General features: G+C 37.9%; 1 protein-coding gene across 3 annotated transcripts in view; it reads right to left on the bottom strand.

Annotated features, from left to right (window-relative positions):
* Positions 1 to 19,732, bottom strand: part of CRPPA (CDP-L-ribitol pyrophosphorylase A) — a 291,157-nt gene that overhangs the window by 189,457 nt on the left and 81,968 nt on the right. The window contains exons 4-5 of one of the 3 annotated variants that reach the window (XM_055137285.1): positions 13,853 to 13,957; positions 4,018 to 4,063 (exon numbers count right to left, since the gene is read on the bottom strand). The exons of 1 other annotated variant lie outside the window; for it this stretch is intronic. In XM_055137285.1, the coding sequence (XP_054993260.1) occupies positions 4,018 to 4,063; positions 13,853 to 13,957 (151 nt within the window). The remainder of the gene's footprint in view (positions 1 to 4,017; positions 4,064 to 13,852; positions 13,958 to 19,732) is intronic. One more of the 3 variants, XM_055137286.1, reaches the window with a different exon arrangement.

The raw sequence follows: 19,732 nt of genomic DNA, 5'->3' as shown, positions 1-19,732 counted from the left end.
CACTAGAGCACATCGATGAACAATGGGACGACAGTGCAGTGAAGTGCAGGCTAGCTTAAGGTACTATTTTAATCATGCATAATCAGAATTGTATAGGTTGAACTTTATAAATAATTCTCTATGCCTTCCAAAAAGAAGTATAAGTTCACTATCCATTTGAGTGGTCAGCATGAACAGCCTGCATGAACAGCCTACAAGAATCAGTTGCAAAGAGGTCAAGTATTGGAGTGAAGTCCAGTTTAAGGATGAGACCTGACCTGAGTTTACATGTTTTATGCATAAACCATACCATTATTTATTTTATAAATCATGGTGTACAAAACTAAAAATAAATGAGACCAGAGAGATAATACTGGAGGAGGAGGAGGAGGAGGAGGAGGAGGAGGAGGAGGAGGAGGAGGAGGAGGAAGAAAGAAGAAGAAGAAGAAGAAGAAGAAGAAGAAGAAGAAGAAGAAGAAGAAGAAGAAGAAGAAGAAGAAGAAGAAGAAGAAGAAGAAGAAGAAGAAGAAGAAGAAGAAGAGAAGGAGGAGGAGGAGGAAGGAAGAAGAAGAAGAAGAAGAAGAAGAAGAAGAAGAAGAAGAAGAAGAAGAAGAAGAAGAAGAAGAAGAAGATGAAGAAGAAGAAGAAGAAGAAGAAGAAGAAGAAGAAGAAGAAGAAGAAGAAGAAGAAGAAGAAGAAGAGGAGGAGGAGGAGGAGGAGGAACAGCAGCTCAACACTATATATAAACCATTTACTATGTGTTCCAAGTCTTCATTTTAAACCCTGACAAAGAGCACATGTATACCAAATATTATTGCTATTTTTAAAAGACAACATATATACTGTAGAGACATAGATTCACTGTATCTCAAAATGTATTTGTGAAACAGGTACAGTGGTAAATTGGGAGGGAAGGGTCATCTATTCCCATACTTTAAGTTCCCACGGAAGAAAATGTAACAACACTCTTTAACATCCATTTGACTTAACTCATCTCAATGTTAAAGGATAATATGCATATATACGTGCATATATACACATATACATATTACATATACATTAGATACATATACATATATATAAAGTGAATAGCATAATTAAGAGACAAATATAAAGACAAAGGTAAAATATTGTGGTTAAGAATTTATTTTCTAGGGGCTGGAGAGATAGCACAGAGGGTAGGGCGTTTGCCTTGCACGCGGCCGACCCGGGTTCAAATCCCAGCATCCCATATGGTCCCCTGAGCACAGCCAGGGGTAATTCCTGAGTGCAGAGCCAGGAGTAACCCCTGTGCATTGCCAGATGTTACCCAAAAAAAAAAAAAAAAGCAAAAAAAAAGAATTTATTTTCTATTATTAAATTAGTATTAAGGAACTAGGGTTATAGCTAAGTGGTAAATCAACACTTCATAAGTAAAACTTCCTGGGTTCAATCACCAACACCAACAACAAAAATTACATATGTGCATAAATATACATTTATATATATATTGCTTAGAAGCTTTGAATATCCTGTAATATGAAAATAATGGCTATATTTAAATCACTGAATTATTGGAGAGTTAAGAGTTATTGCACATAGAATGTTTTATACAGTGCTCAATACAAGTAACCAATAAATGTTGGGTTCTGTATGTATAGTAGTAGTGCCTCAAGAAATTACATATTTCACCTTAGTAGGAAAAAGGTCAACAAGTGAATATTATATCTTAGACTGTGCCATAGGCCATATTACATTTGGGAGTGCATTTTTTTTTAAATCCATGTTTTCTTTTTTTCCTATGTCCAGAGGCACTTTTACATCAGGCCTCAGAAACATGAGAAGCAAAAGTCATGAGAGCAGACAGTAACTGCAGGTTAGCACACATGCATTTGAAACTGGTAGAAGACACTAGACTTAAAGCATGCTCTCTTTCCTTCTCTACCTCCTCAAGATTTTCATAATTTTTTCATATGATTGGGATCAAAGCCCGGGACTCAAACATGTGAGTAAACGTTCTCCTGAATCACCTCTGCAATGTACGACATCAAGAACCTACTGCATTAATGGTATTATTTATAAAGAAATAGACTAAAAAAGACTGAGGAGCAGAGCCTAGTGGAATGTATCATACAAACTAATCACCCTAATAAAAATAAATTTTATTAAAATACAGGTTGTGACTTCAGGTGACAAAGTCCAGCATTATGCATTCAAGTTTCCTAGTAATCTCGGTGCTGTTACCCCAGAGTCTGGCAAACAGAGCAGAAAGGACCCCAGACAGTCTAGTGTGATTCTAATGGAGAAGCAGCACAGGAGTATCCTAGGAAGTTATTAAAAAAATACAAATTCTAAAGCAGAAGAAAATTTTCTGGAGTTTGACCTAAATGAGTTTTCTACATCAAGCTATATGAAGTACTCTCCTTGAGGATAAAAGTAAAATTCCTCTTAAATACTTTTAAAAATGAAAGCATAATATAACGTGTTACTTAAGAAAAACAATTTCTCCCTGCTATTTAAAAAATGATAAGTCCTGCAAATGCTTCTAAAACTATGCTTTATTTTTTAATTGAATCATCATGAGATAGAGCATTACAAAATTTAAAACTGTTTTTATAATGACAGGAAGCCTGCTCTGAAAATACATAGGCAAAGTATTAAAATGTATAGAATCCTCAGCTGAAATATTCACACAATAAATCATTTGCATTTTACTAGGTAGTAAAGATATGACTTTGAAACGAAATCAGAGTTTTATATTTCCTTGTTATGAGACTGTAACTACACATATCATGGTTGAGCTAACTTCCCCACAGTAATATTTACACAGCCTGACTGATGTATAAATACATGTCAACCTTTTAATTTATAGTTATAGATGATCTGTTTCATACATAGATGTATAAATTACAAATACAATTATGATTCTTAAAGTACAAAAAATATGAGGGTACATTACATAAACAAAATACTCTGACCTGGAAAATTTTTCAATTTTCTGAATCTAAAGCCAATTGATTATAGGTATCCTGTATTTTTCGGAGTTAGTATTGTCTTTAACCTTCCTGAAACTGAACTTAGAAGTTCATCTCCCAATCTAATCCTGAGTATATAGTTCTATCCGGAATTTATTTTTGAAGGAGTTAGAGACTAACAGATTGTAAATCACCACATTTGCTTCAGAATTGGTACTCAGATTCTTGTTGGAACCACATGTTTAAACAGTGGTTTGGTCAGGAGACATCTTTGATGTCACACAAGGGGAGAGGGAGGGGATGGAAGGACGAGAGTTCTGGTAACTACCGAGTAGAGGTCAGACATGCAGCTAAACCACCCACAATGCAACCCCCTAACAAACTATTTCCCAGCCTAAAATGCCAAAGTGTTGAGGCTAAGAAGCTCTGATTTAAGTCACAGAGGCTGTGCAAATACAGAATGAAGGTCCCCTGTGCACGATCATGACATTCCTAGCACAGTGTTAAGCACATTAATAACTATTTGTTGCTGATTTAAATAAATTACCTCTGTGTAGCTGGGACCTGAGAGGCAGAGATGAAAACTGAGAATGGAGTATCACGAATGTAATATCTAAAATTATAAAGCAAAATTGTACTCTAACTCAGAACCAATAAGGAATTAAAACAACAGAGTTTGATCTCTCTATACTGGGAAAACAAATTCTGTCCTAAGTAATATATCACTGGGTGCACCTATTACAGTTAAAGGCATGGAGCAGTCATCTTAAAAAGAAAATACACTATTATTATTAATTTGTTAAAATAGCAGCTTTACTATTCCACAGTTTTCTCATATTAATAACTGCTTCCTTTATAAAAACTGAAACAATGTGAAATAAATCCTAAGCGTTGTTTCACAAGCAGGAAACACAAAATAAAATGTAATTATTTTTCAGGGAAAAAAAAAAAAGAAAAAACAAACCTCTGTGGCCTACAGGCATTTGTACTTCTGAGATTGCTGGGATTTAAAATGTCATGAGAAATTCTGAACTGGCTTACATTTTTGAAACACAGGAACTGACAGTCACAAGGCCAAACCTACCCTTAATAATCGATTCAGCTGCATACAGATCTCGTTTGTAGGTCACCTAAAGGACAGATAAACCTCATTAGACTTAACAGAGCAGGAAGGAATGTGAAAGCAATAAAATTATGCCCCCAAGGAAATTCTTGGTTTTAGAGAAACTATAAACACAAAGTAACTGACAATTTCTAAATTATAACAGTATCAACAAATTCATAGAAAAGCATTCTATTTCTATAAATGGTTGAAGATCCATTTTTAATTATTTGAATAAATTTTGATATTATGTGGCAGTAGTTACTATAATCATATTAATATAACTGAAGTTTTATATCCCCAAATGTGGTAGTGTTGAAATAAATGTATTAACATGACTGTTTGGGGATTTTTGTTTTGTTTTGTTTTCCTTTTTTTCGCAGTATCAGAGATCAAACCCAAGGCCTCGCACATGCAAGGCAACTGCTCTATTTCTGATGTATATCCCTGGCATATGTTTAATAGTAAGGATATATGAAAGAAGAATAGCATGGGGTATGTGTAATTAAATTAAAAGTCAATTACAATTAAAAGTCAACAAGCTGCACTTTTAATTGAAATATCAATTCTTCTTGAAGATCTATTCACTTTAAAAATTTAATTCAAGGGCTGGGGCAATAGCACAGCGAGTAGGATGTTTGCCTTGCACACAGCCGAACTGGGTTCGATTCCCAGCATCCCATATGGTCCCCCGAGCACCACCAGGAGTAATTCCTGAGTGCATGAGCCAGGAGTAACCCCTAAGCATCGCTGGGTGTGACCCAAAAGGGAAAAGAAAAAATTGAATTCAGCCCACCCAACTAGCTCAGTTAGTAGAGCAAGAGACTCTTAAAAATTAAATTCACCTTATTGAACAAACCTATATGCACCCAAATTAGGTTCTCCTTGTAAGATTTTTATTAGGATGGGGTAGATCAAATACCTAGCATGTACAAGGTTCTACGTTCGCACCTCAACACCTCACAGTTCCCCAAGCACCACAAGGCCCCCGAGCACTCAACTGCTGGTCAGAAATTCCTAGGTGTGTCCCTGCCCCCCAGCCCTCTGAGAAGGGCTGGCTATGGCATCTACTTAAAACAAACAAAGAAACAAAAAACTTATTTTACTAATACAAAGATCTTATAGACATAATTTAGATACATAAAGCAATCATGATCTTTCCTTAAGAACATGAATTCTCCTTGGAATTATAACAGATTTCTAATAAATAACCTGACCCGGTTCTATGGAAGATCTTATTTTATTTTATTTTATTTTTATAAAGTCATTCACAATATTTGATTACATTTAATATTCGAACACCAATCCCACCACCATTACACCTTTCCACCACCATATTTCCATCCCGAACCCCAAACCCTGCCCCCAAAGCAGAACTGAAATAATTTATTTTATATTACTTGTTATGAATAATCCACTAAAAAAATGAGACCAAAAAGGTTTCTTAGAGGAAAGTGTGTGAAGACTGTTGTATTTCACCCAGGAGCCACTGAGCCACGTATCTCTTCTATAAGACATTAGTAACATGTTGTTAAAGGTTGAGCCTTGTGTGCCTGTGTGTGTGTGTGTGTGTGTGTGTGTGTAAACATATTTTCCTCTAAGATTGGTGGTCTTTGGCAGATCTTGCCAGACCACATCCTTGAGCTCAAGTGCAGAATGTGTCATGAACATTGCATTGGAGAATTAATTCTCCTACAACACTAACCTTAAAAGAGGAACAAATAATAAACTACATTAATAAGTAGTATAAAGTGTTTGGACGTAACATGTAGATGGTTTTGATGTAAATAGCCTAGAAATCTGCTTTAAGAAATACTCAGTGAGGGGCTGGAGTGATAGCTCATCGGGTAGGGCGTTTGCCTTGCACGCGGCTGACCCGGGTTCGAGTCCCAGCATCCCATATGGTCTCCTGAGCTCAGCCAGGGGTAATTCCTGAGTGCAGAGCCAGGAGTGACCCCTGTGCATCGCCGGGTGTGACCCAAAAGCAAAAAAAAAAAAAGAAATACTCAGTGAGGGGCCAGAGAGACAGCCCAAACTGCTGATCACAGGCTTGTATGTGGTAGTTTGGGCACCACATACCCGCAAGCACAGAGTTACCACCGAGTGTGGCCAAAAGACAAAACAAATTACCACAAAGTTATACAATTTGTAGATTTTTGTGTCTCTAATCTGTACTTTTTCTTTCAAATTAAGCTTGCTCACAACTCTCCTTATACAGAAATTCTCGCTCAAAGCAAGTAAGTATACTTTTATAAAAATTAATTTTCCTGTTATAGCTTTATCCTGGCAGGTATATCCTGTCCCCAAAATGTAGTAGATTAATCAAATGGAAAGTTGCTCAACCCAACTTGTAAATTAAGCAAATATATTTCAAGAGTTAATTTGTTACTATTAAAAACATATTAAAATGCATGTTAAGTCACTGACACTGTCATCCCATTGCTCATTGATTTGATCGAGCAGGCACCAGTAACGTCTCCATGGTGAGACTTGTTGTTACTGTTTTTGGCATATCGAATACGCCACAGGTAACTTGCCAGGCTCTGCTATGGGGGCGAGATACTCTCGGTAGCTTGCCAGGCTCTCCGAGAGGGGTGGAGGAATTGAACCCAGGTCAGCCACGTGCAAGACGAACGCTTTAACCGCTGTGCTATCGCTCCAGCCCCTGCATGTTAAGTACTATTATTAATTTAATGAACCAATTAAAGTTAAATGAGAAAATGCTACTTTACTTTTAAAACAAGCATATGCCAAGCAAAATTATCATTTTACAGTTAAATAACCCACAATGAAATTTTATTATGGGGGTGGTGGAAGAGTGAAGGACAGAAAAGACATTTAAAGGTTAATGTTATGCATTTTAAAAATTAAAGAACATATTGATCTCACCATTCATTTTTCAACACACTTATCTGTCAACTACTATGTTCTATGTCCGAATCTAACTGCTGGGAGCAGAGCAAGACAACTACATTTTATTGGAGAGACATTTTTCTTATAAAAATATTTTAAAAATAAGTTTTGTTTTTCCTCAGAAAATTTAAATCTAACTAGGTATCTGTAGTCGTTTCATTAATATTTACAATTTAAATAAGGAAATACTTTCCTGTAATAGTTGTCTGCTGTGTAGGGTAAACTTAAAACAGAAAGTAAGGGGATGCTCCTAATTATCATAATTCATATTTTCTTTGCTCCTGCTTTGAGAGGCAAAACTGTGTTCTAAATTAAAATGTGAAATTGTAAAAGAAGCACATTTTCTCAAAGATTATTAATTATGGGCTTTTAACATTAAAGAAAATCTAGTTTCAAATACAAAAATGCTTTCACTAATGTACATGCAAAAACTTAAATAATTTGGCCTGATTCAGTTTTATGAAAAATACATTATTTTGTACCAGTGTTTTCCCATAATTGTAAATAATTAATTGTATAAGTAAGAAAGAATCCTAAATTTATTTTGGAGGAAGATATGATGACTTACAGTCTTTAGACTATATCCTATAAATGAATTGGGACTTTTTTAGATATTAATGAACATTTTTCATCTATTGAAATATATGGAATATTTTATTATTAAATACAAGCACGCTTTTCAACACTGACTGAATAAAAGTAAACAACATTTATTTCTATAAACTTGTAATATGCTGTTTAAAAACAGCTTCATTTTTTCATTAAAAATACTTCAAAGTGAATAGTACTGGGAAATGTTGCAATTCTAAATTGATGGATTATTTTTTTCTGTCAAACTTTTACAGTAATATGGGTTGACCTTTCCTTATTTTTAATTTTGAAAACTGCTTAATAATCAGTTGTGAAGATGATATTCTTCTGTCAACAAGATCTGTAGGTTTCCTTTGTCCTTGCATAATATCTTATTGTGGAAAAGAACTCCACTTTAGAAAAAACTCAAGCCTGTAGGAATAGGAGCGAGCATCGAGCCCCTGTTCCATTTCTTTCCCACACTGTGCTCTAAAAAGGCTCTCAGGGACCACTCGACAAACATACTCTATTGACAACCAAGTCCCCAAGCCCCACGTGTGCACCTCACCTAGTTCAGGTTAATTTTTAGATTTTTTTTATGGTGTTTCTGTGCAATATTTCATCTAAAAAACTTAGCAAGTGAGAGAGAAAGAGGAAGAGAGAACCAAAACCTGACTTGGAAAGTCACTAAGTTAACCGCCTTCTTGCTCCTGGCTCCAAATCTTCAAGGTAAATTCCAATGGAAAGTAGGTGGTTCTCCATACTAAGTAAAACTAAATATGTATATTTATAAAGATAAGTAGAATAAAGCCAAAAATATTTAAATCTAGGGGCCAGAGCAATAGTATGGAAGGTAGGGTGCTTGCCTTAAGTGGAGCCAATCTGGATTCGATTCCCAGCATCCCACATGGTCCCACAAGCCCCGCCAAGACTAATTACTGAATGCAGAGCTGGGAGTGAACCCTGAGCACTGCCAGGTGTGGTGCAAACCCAAAAAACAAACAAACAAACCGAACAACTAAAAAAGAAAATTGAAATCTAAAATATATAAAATGCTTACTAAATGTAAGTAAAGATATTTCTTGCCTTTTCATTATCTCCACTTGTAAAATATTATTTTTCCTCTAGACTGTATAACTAGATGAAAAACCTCTAAAAAGAAACATTTTTACCACATTATATTTTTGAGGTTGAAAAGAAAACAATGAGGCTATTTTGATTTTTTCTTTTAAACAAAGATGCTTAATACACTTGGATCTAAAAAAGAATGTAATTCCCATCAAAAGGAATCCTCAAAAGTTCAGTCATTCCAATAATGTTGAGATGACTCATACACTTCAGAAACCCCTTCTGAAGAAACATTTTCAGACAATGAAAGAACAGTTGTTGAATTTCTTCAATAGCTGGCTATAAATCTTTTATGCCTTGAGGATGGTTGAAACATTTAGAAACAAGAAGTCTGCTCAATTAGGTCTGTATGTAGTAAGTGACAAAGTTTTAATTATGTTTAGACAAAAATATGGTACAGCTATAAATTAAAGAAACTGAAGTTCCTATGTAGAACAAGATAAAAACTCCCCGACGTCACACTGTGTTCACTAGGTTCCGCCAAAGCATTCAGGAACAACTGTAGCACTGTCGTCCAGTTGTTCATCAATTTGCTCAACCAGGCACCAGCAACATCTCCATTGTGAGACTTGTTGTTACTGTTTTTGGCATATTGAATATGCCACGGGCAGCTTGCCAGGTTCTGCTGTGTGGGCGGGATACTCTCAGTAGCTTGCCGGGCTCTCTGAGAGGAATTGAACCCGGTTCGGCCATGTGCAAGGCAAACGCCCTAACCACTGGGCTATCACTCCAGCCCACATGTAAGCATAGGTATTCTTATTGATTTCTCACTATTGAAGGTGTGAAAGTTCTACCTTCAAGGCTAAGGGAAGGCCTCTTGTTTCACATTTCAGAATCCTGTGTTGCCTTCAGGTGCAGTGGTCATGAAATCCCTATTGCATCAAACATGTCTACTACCTTGAGATTGTCTCCACCAACTGAGTAAGTCCCAATTTTAGCTTAGTGTATTAAAAGGTTTTTTTTTTTCTAGATGAGCTTTTTAATAGCATCCTTGGAACTAGTAAAATTAGAACATTAGTTTTAAGGAGAAAATTCCATTGTATTGGTCTAAACAGAACCAAAATACCCTTTATTCATTTTATAATTTAATATCATTTATAATTTTGTGATAAAACCACAAAATTAAATTAGAATCCTTGAGACAACTCATACACTGTCACCACAAGAGATCAAATGAGGCTAAGTAAATAGCCAACAAAATATCAAAAAGAAAATGGAAGATGAAAGAAAAGTAGATGAAGGTCCGGAACAATAGCATAATGGGGAGGGTGTTCGCCTTGCACGCTGCCAACACGGGTTCGATTCCCAGCATCCCATATGGTCCCCTGAGCACTGCCAGGAGTAATTCCTGAGTGCAAAGCCAGGAGTAACCCCTGTGCATCACCGGGTGTGACCCAAAAAGAAAAAAAAAAGAAAAAAAGAAAGAAAAAGCAGACAAAGGAAACACAGAACCTGTAACAACTGCATTTATTATCACTCAAAATAATTTCACCCCAATTAATAAAAGAAGCATGGTACCCCAAAAATATGCATAACTTAACTGGCATGTGAAAGATATTTTTGCCCAATTCAAGAATACATGCCTTTTCATGATCCCTTTCAGGCAGCCATTCAGAGTAGGGCTTCTCCTCTGCGCCCACCCTCAGCTCCCACCCACAGTTGGTGAAGTTGATGCCTCCGGGCTTGGAGAGAGTGTGTCAACCTTTGGCAAACATAATAGTTTTCTAGGGCCATCTTAACAATGCAGCACAAAATAGTTAACTTAAAATAACTAAAATTTATTTTCTCATAGTCCTGGAGGCCAGGTGTTTGAACTCCACGTGTTGGGAGAGCCAACTTCCTTTTGAAGACTTTTAGGAAAAATTATCTCAGCCTCTTCCTGTAGTTTCAGCAATCTCTGCTCTCCATTTCGTATAGATTTGTCCCTCTAGCTCCACTGTCACTGGTGTGTTCCAGAACAGCTCTCCCTTTTTCTGTGTCTGATCTATTTTCACTGATCACATGTATTAATTTAGAACTTACTACATGCTGGTAGTTAGTGTCCAAGATATATAAAGTACTGTCAATACTTGACAAGAAAAAACAACTACATAAAAAATGGGGTGAATATGTAAACAGATACTTCCTTAAAGACATACATATAGATAAAACATGAAAAAATGTACTGCATAACTAATCATCAGAGAAATGAAAATTGAAACAGCAATAATATATCATTTCTCACCAGAGAGACTGGCATTTATCTAAAAGACTGAAACAACTAATACCGACATGGATGTAGGGGAAAACGGGACCCTCATTCTCTGCTGGTGGGAAGGTCAACTAATGCAGTCTTTGGAAAATAAGATGGACATCTATTAAAAACTAAAAATTTTGAGGGCTGGATCGATAGCATAGCGGGTAGGGCGTTTGCCTTGCACATGGTTGACCCGGGTTCGATTCCCAGCATCCCATATGGTCCCCTGAGCACTGCCAGGAGTGATTCCTGAGTGCATGAGCCAGGAGTAACACCTGTGCATCACCAGGTGTGACCCAAAAAGCAAAAAAAAAAACAAAAAAAACTAGGAATTGAGCTTATATAAGACCTAGTAGTTTTACTTCTTGAATTCCTACATTCTAATCTACCCCCAGGGTTAAAAAGCAATATACAGAAAAGACATTTGCACTCCTTGTTCATTGCAATACTATTCACAATAATCAGAATCTTGAAACAACTTGTGTCCAAGAATAGATGACTGGCTAAAGAAACTATGGTGTATATATATATAACGGAATACTACTCAGCTAGAAGAAAAGATAACATCAAGAAATTTTCTGCTAAGTAGATGGATATGAAAAGTACCACAAGTAAAAAAAATAATAAAAATTAAAAAAAAAATTCTCCTCATCCAGTAAACTGAAATAAAAACACAGTACAAACACACACACACAAAAAAGAAAAGTACCACAAGTGAAGTTAGTCAGGAGAAGGAAAGATACAGAATAATCTCTCTCCTATGAGGGATATAAAGAAGCATAATGGGGAAATAATAAATATACAACAACAACAGAAACTGAGAACTGGTCTTAAAATATGGTGATACAAGGTTTGAGGGTTAGACTTGAACATACCTTTTCATGGGGACACACTTCAGCTTACACAGTGTATAAAAAAATGATTCACTAAAGGAACAAAGAGAATCCCTTTGCAAAGGTCAATCACTTCTAATGGCACTATCAATTGTGACCCATAAAGGGGACAGCATGCCAAAAAAAGTATCTGAAGCATAATACTAGGTTACTGTAAGAAAACGGTCAAATATGAGAATTTTATCTAAAAAGTACTGAAATTTATAAGAACTGAGTGGAAAATTTTCAAAAGCTTCTTTCCTTTTATCTGAGATCCTTGGTAGGCATTACAAATCCGGGATATAGAAAAAGGCAAATAATCAAAACCCAAAAACAGAACAAAAAGGCCAGAATAGTGTTGACATGTTAGCAGCAATAAAACATCTCAGAGTTTCCACTTTTTTTTTCTAACCTGGCTCTCAAATTAAGTCCAGCTGATTTTCAAAGGGTGTTCTACAGAGATGTTAGGATCTTAATACAATGGGTAACTCCAGAGAGATAGTTACAACAGGTAAGGCACTTTCTTTACACATAACTGAGCCAAGTTTGATAAAAAAGGTAATTCCACAAATCCCCACAATTAATATGTATAATGCCACCACAGATAAGGATAAACAAAATAAATATTTTTGAGGTGGATTGATAATTCCTGTCTATCTGTTAATGAACAATATTGTATATAATTTCTCCACCAGGCAATGATCCAGGCTTGTCAACATTTCAGAATATCAGAATTGAAAAATTCAACATTTAGCTGAGAATAGCACAGCATTTATCAAGACAATTAACATTGCTGTGAATCAAATTAATCAACTCGTGAGATTTGTTTTATGCTTTACAATCCATGAAGAGATACGTTTTGTTCTATTTAGATAATTTCATTTATTGAAGGATACATTTTTCCATAGGAAATGGAAAACTTGTTAGAAAAATTACAAAAGAACTAGGTGATAACACTTGAATTCATAAAACATTAGAGTTAAAATGAATCTTTAGAAATCAGATTCAGGTAGATTCTTTATAAAGATTTTACAAATTATTTCAAAAGCTAAAACAATAATTTCAAAATTATGAGATTACCCTATAGTTATATTTCAGAATATATTGATCCATTTTACATTTTTTTATGTTTAAAACAAAAGAAAGTCACATACCAAAACACCCCCACCTCAGTAAGAAGCAGAATTTTGACAGCGCTACAACCATCCTATTCTCTCCAAATGAAAGAAATTGACTATTAGAAAAAGTAGGTCTTGCCACAAGAAGTCAATAACAAGGGGTAGAATTGTGGCAGATATTCCTGGGCCAAAGAGATAGCTCAATACGCTGAGCACAGTCCTTCTGTGTGAGAGGTCAAGCTCGAATCCCTGCCTTCCGAGCACAGACACAGGAGCAGACCTTAAACACTGCAAGCACCGCTGGGTGTTGTCCCCCTGCTAACCCCCTCATAAAAAAAAAAAAAACCCACAACTAAGCAAAAATATGGAACTGTGGCAGATTTCTTTATTCTCTTAAATTCATTAATTTGTAAATACTCCTCCATGGCATAAATGGTCGGTAGTGTAGTATAAATTCCCTTTAACAGAATAAATGATACAGAGACCAGAAAATAATCATATAAGCTAAAATAAAGTGTGTTTCAACAAATCATTTCAAATAATTTTTTTATAGCCATACAATACTTTGAAGCAAACTTTGAAGTATCAGTAAAAGCCAAGTGAGATATGTTTTGTTTGTTTGTTTTTGTTTGGTGGCCACACCCAGTGATGCTCAGGGGTTACTCCTGACTCTGTCCTCAGAAATGACTCCTGGCAGTGCTCATGGGACTATATGAGATGTCAGGGATCAAACCCAGGTGAGCCGCACACAAGGCAAACGCCCTGCTGGCCCTGTCACTTAACTCCTTACAAGGTATAAATGATTGCATACACACATATCTTTCTTCCTGGAATTACTTTCATGTATGAAACAAACAATATTTGAACTACTTTCCCATTTTAAAGCACCTGAAACACTTGTATACTTGCAGAAGGTATCTAGAAATGACATAATAAATCCAGATATAAATTAGATTTAAAGCAAAATACCAATTTATTACCTTCCAAAGATCAGGGGATCCTTCCACAAGTTTGGCTTTAGTGTGACAATATTTTAGAGCCAACTGCAGACACTCAGTTCCAAATTCCAAGTCATAGTCACTACACTAGGTGTAAAAAGGAAAGAGAAAGAGAAAATTTACCAACTCAAAATTTGGTTAAAAAACAAAACCTTTATTTCACCCCAATTACACATAGATAAAGAAAGATTTAAAGAACTCATAAACTCTTAATGAGCTACTGATTAATTATTCTATAGAATAATTTTGTAATCCCTAAAAGCCAAATGAAGCAAAATTAAAATAGACATGTTACAATCATAAGAGTCATAAATTTCTTCAAGAGTTTCAGGTGTCATATTATAATTCTTTCTTTTGCTCATAATTTACCTTAAAAAAGTATTTTAGGAGATATGATGCCACCAACAGGTCAACCTGTACCTTCGGGGTCAGTGCATCAGCAGCCTGATGGTGCCTTGAGGCTTCCTGATACCCCAAAATTGCCGTTGTGCCTTTGGCTGGGCCCCAACAGCTTGGGACTAAGTTTATCAAGAAATTAAACGACCAAAAGTTAGGTATGTGGGGGCCATGCCCACAAACCACCTCCGGCTCAGCTGTACAGGCTCATTTATTGGTCTTATTTTAGAGACCCATAGATAAATATTGAAAGAGACCAACAGTCAGCCATAATCTCGGGCATGGCTGAACAGACTGCGGTAAATCGGAGGGGGACAGGTTGGCCTGTGCCTGCCAAGCAGAGCCCCCAGCAGCCGCTTGCTTCCACAATCTAAAATTGCCGCCATACCTCCTGCCTGACTACACCGTCTCAGGAGGAACCTCACCAAGATATAATCTGTTGAAAATTTTGATCAAAAGCCAGAGACACAGCAGCAAGTCCCGGAAGACACCACAGAACTGGAGATCTCTCCAGGGACCATACCAAGTCAATTTCTCTGGGGTACCCCAAATGGAGCAGTTGCAGTCTCCCCAGATACTCCAAATGGAATCCCAGGGATGAAGAACTTCCACAAGCAAGGCCCAGATTTAGTTCCAAGACTAAATCTCCATGCTACATGGCGGCAGAGGTGCCAGGCTGTCCCTCCCCGGCTCCCAACCAGCTCCTTGGCCTGCCTGTTATGCCCACAATGTCCCTCTGGGCGCCATCTTCGCACACCAACAACTCTGGTCCAGAGACACAACAGTAAGTCCCTGAAGACACCACAGAGCGGGATATCTCTCCGAGCCCCATACCGAGCCAATTTCACTGGGGCATCCTGGGTGGAGCAGGTGCAGTCTCCCCACCTACTCCAGAAGGAATCCCAACAACCAAGAGCATCCACAAGCAAGGCCCAGATATGTGGGTTCCAGGACTAAATCTCCATACTGCATGGAGACAGAGGTGCCGGGCTGTCCCTCCCCAGCTCCCCACCCACTCATCAGCCTGGCTGTGACACCCACAATATGACTCCGGGTGCCATCTTAGCACACCAACAGCCCTGGTTCAGAGACAGCCAATTGAATCCCAAAATGGATTAGTGCCCTACAGTAATGTCTCTGGAGATCAACCACTTACAATCTAGGATTTCAGAAATGCACAGCCATGGCATCCAAGATTTTCAAAATGAGCAATGGACAATAAATGATCTAACATCTTCCCCTGGCAGGCAGGCTTGAATGGTGGTGGGAAAATTCGAGCAAAACATAATGCCCAAAAGGAGAGAGAATATTGGGGAAATTGCCTGCCATGGAGGCAGAGTGAGGACTGGCATGGGGGGTGGCAGGGGATATACATGGGGATACTGCTGGTGGAAAGTGCACTGGTGGAGGAAAGGGTGTTCGATCATTGTACAGCTGAATCTCAAACATGAAAACTTTATTAACTATCTCATTGTGATTAAAAAAATAAAAAGTAATGTGGAGTTCATGCCCAAATCAATCAGCTTAATCAATGGCTAAATAATAATAGCAGTACTCCTACATTTTAAAGAAAAAGTATTTGAAAATACTGAAGACATCTATCAGGAGTATTAAATCAGAACTTGATACAACAAAAAAGTACATCCATAAGCTCCAAGTCCCCTATATCATATGCGCATGTCACAATGTTACTCACTTTAATGTCTAAAGTATTATACATTTTTTTAAAGAACTGTATTTTTTTTAATTAGTTTATTTTTAATTAGAGAGTCATCGTGAGGGTACAGTTACAGATCCATACATCTTTATGCTCATGCTTCCCCCATACAAAGTTCAATAACCCATCCCTTCACCAGTGCCCATTCTCCACCACCCGTAAACCCAACATCCCTCCCCCCCTCCCCAGACCCATCTCCCCCTACCCCACCCTGCCACTATGGCAGGGAATTCCCTTTTGTTCTCTCTCTCTGATTAGGTGTTGTGGTTTGCAATAGAGGTGTTGAGTGGCCATTGTGTTCAGTCTCTAGTCTGTATTCCGCCCGCCTCACCCTTCCCCCACATGACCTCCAACCACATTTTACTTGGTGGTCCCTTCCCTGAGTTACCCAGAATGAGAGACCAGCCTCCAAGCCATGGAAACAATCTCCTGGTTCTTATTTCTACTATTCTTGGGCGTTAGTCTTATAGTCTATTATTCTATATTCCACAGATGAGTGCAATCTTTCTATGTCTGTCTCTCTCTTTCTGACTCATTTCACTTAGCATGATACTTTCCATGTTGATCCACTTATATGCAAACGTCATGACCTCATTTTTTCTAACAGCTGCATAGTATTCCATTGTATAGATGTACCAGAGTTTCTTCAACCAGTCATCTGAAGAACTGTATTTTTAATCTGAGCTTAGAAACAGTTCAGTCTTTCGATGTGAGAACATATATAAATGCTTTTCAAAGAGGTATTAAAATATAAACATTTTAAAGCATTTTGATGAAACTGTTCAGATGATCAACATAATACAACTCAACTGACTGCCTCACTGGGCACCTATCAAATATTAGCTTTATAGTAAGTAGCAGTACATGAAGATAAGTGAGACCTACACTAATCTTCAAAGGAGTCAAATCTAGAAGAAGAGGCAGGTCTATAACAAATATTTTATAGCAGAACCTGATGGAAATAGCGTCAGAAGAATATAATCTGTCAAGGGAATAAAGTACTTAATTCTAGGGTGAAGGTGCAGAAAGATAGTACAGAGGATAGATCATTTTCCTTGCATGCACTGACACTGTTTGAATTTCAGTAACACTTTGTAGTTGCCTGAGCTTGACTAGGAATGATCCCGAACACAGAGTCAGAAATATGCCCTGAGCACCAGCAGTCGCAGTCCCAAAACTAAACAAACAAGTGTGAGGGCATCAGGGAAGGTCTGTCAGAGGAAATGGGCCCTGATCTCTATTTTATAGACTAGAGGAATAAGAAATTAAAGCAAAATATTTGGGGAGGAGGGGTGCCAGAGAAATAGTACAGGGGATAAAGTGTTTGCTTTGCATGCAGTTTACCTCGTTTGATCCTTTGCACCACATATGATTCCCCGAAGCACCTCCCTGATCACCACCTGGTGTCCCCCAAAAGACAAACAGTAACAAAAGCAAATGACGTCTTACAAAACTACAGAGGTTTCATAGATCCTGTATACCTGCCTTGAGAAAGATCTTTCCACATAAGACAGGTGGCAGGGAAGATAATAAATGTAAGATTTAGCTCCTTTTACTTGTGCGGTTCACTGAACTGGAGCTTATAAAATCATAGCTTTGACAGTTTTTAAATTAATGGAAAAGAATAACTTTAGTTTCAAACTCGGCAGAAAGTTGAAATGTTCCATCCTAATATCTATCATATCTTCTACATACTTTAACTTTGATGTTACTAGCAGCAGTTACATTCAGATATCTGAATTTTGCGGAATCTTCTCTTTGACCTTCCAGCAGTATCATGCTGTCTATTTCTCCAGGAAATATATGTACAGAGAAAAATGTTCTCTTTAATACATGGTTAAATCCCCAAGATGACTAGTAATAACCCTTTTCCTGACTCTTTCCCAGGCAATATATCTAACATCCCTGGACAGTTTTAAAAGTCCTCACAAAATACACACTGAGAGAACATTGAAAGAAACAGCTACTTTCTTTCTATCTCAGGTGGGTGGATGAGACTATCTTGACCCAGGCAGCGTGACATGCTGTGTACAAATGGCATGAAGCCCTTTACATTCCACAACCAAAGTGAATGAGAAACATAAAAAAACTACAGGTCAAATATATATGAAATATGCACAGGAAATAGACAATGAGAAACTTGGCAGAAAAAAATAGTCTGAATTTATTGCACATTTTATAGACTAATATTATAACTATTTATGAGAGACTTGGGAATCTTTTAAAATAAAATGTCAATTTCAAAATGCCTGCTTAATAAAAAAATTAATTGAAACTTTCTGAAGAATATTGGTGGTGGATTTCTACTTTCATCTACGATATCGAAAGCTGGAGAAAGTGATATTCATTTCTACAAAGAAAAAAATCAAATAAGCTACAAAAGAACAATTTTGTTTTCTTGAATCCACTGAAACTGAGGTCACAAAAACACCAAGACCCTTAAATTTAGAAAAGATCTACTTCCTGCGAAGCTCCCCGTGACAAAATGCCAAACTGGAATCTGTGTGGACATTAAGAAAAACAACAGGGGCCAGAGTGACAGTACAGTGGGTAGGGTGTTTGCCCTGCTCGGTGCTATGTGGGTTCTATCCCTGACATCCCATGGTCCCCCGAGCACCTCCAGGAGTAATTCCTGAGTGCCGAGCCAGGAGTAATCCCTGAACATCGCTGGGTGCTGCCAGAAATGCCAAATAAAAATAAATAAATAACAGCTATTTTTTTAAATCTTTTTTTTTTCTTTTGGATCACACCCGGTGATGTTAAGAGCTTACTCCTGGCTCTACACTCAGGAATCACTCCTGGTAGTGTTGGGAGAACATATGAGATGCCGGGGATGAAACCTGGATCCGCAGGGTGCAAAGCAAACACCATACCTGTAAAAAACTAAGGCTCGCTGAGGGGCGCGAGCACTCTCGGGCTCTCAGGGCGGCTCTGTCTCACCACCCGCATTCAGTGCCCCGGAACCGCTGTGTGCTGTCGGTCAAGGGCAGCCAACAGAAGGAAGAAGGCCAGACTGGTTGCTCGATCAGTTTCTTTCATTCTCTCTCTCCGCTTCTCTCCCGCTCTCGGTCTCTCTCTGGATCTGCGGATCTGGCCCTCATGGATCTGGCCCCGTGGATCTCGCCCCCGTGGATCTGGGCCCCCAACCCACTCTTACAGCCTAGTTAAATCTACCCAGCATGAGGGGGTTGGGGCATACACATAGGTGTGGTCACCATCAATAGGGTAAGGTTCCTTTCCCTTCGGGGATGCTTCTCCTAGGACTTAATTCTCTTTCAGCAGGAGGATCCACCCAAGGGCGGAGTCCCATGAATGTGTTTCTCTTCTCCTCAGCCAGCAAACATATAAGAATTCATAATATTAATTATTTTGTATGGACACAATAAGAGATGCATTAAAGCTTATAGAATTGCTCTCCTGGGGCTATCTCAATCTCAGACTACAGTGCTCAGGCAAGATCAGTCTTTCCTATCCGTGGCAGGGTCTCATAATTACTATTGGATCATGACAGCATTTGTCTATGATGAAGCTCTTAACTTATAGTTAAGAATTAGGCAATTTGGCCAGGCCCATCTCGATGCCAGGGTAGCACATAACTCACCGCTTGCCTTGGATCCTTCCCGTCCCACATCGGGGACCCTGCTTTGGGGTGCTAGGAACTGAGAGCAACTGAGGCTAAAGTGGAGAAAGCAGATGCCCAGGAGGGAATAATATTCGAAGCCAATTAATTCCCAAGTTATAAAAACATA

This window comes from Sorex araneus, chromosome 1 (genome assembly GCF_027595985.1).
Source record: "Sorex araneus isolate mSorAra2 chromosome 1, mSorAra2.pri, whole genome shotgun sequence".
Taxonomy (NCBI): domain Eukaryota; kingdom Metazoa; phylum Chordata; class Mammalia; order Eulipotyphla; family Soricidae; genus Sorex; species Sorex araneus.
Note: the sequence above shows the minus strand (reverse complement) of the source record. Positions and strands in the feature narration are given on the sequence as shown.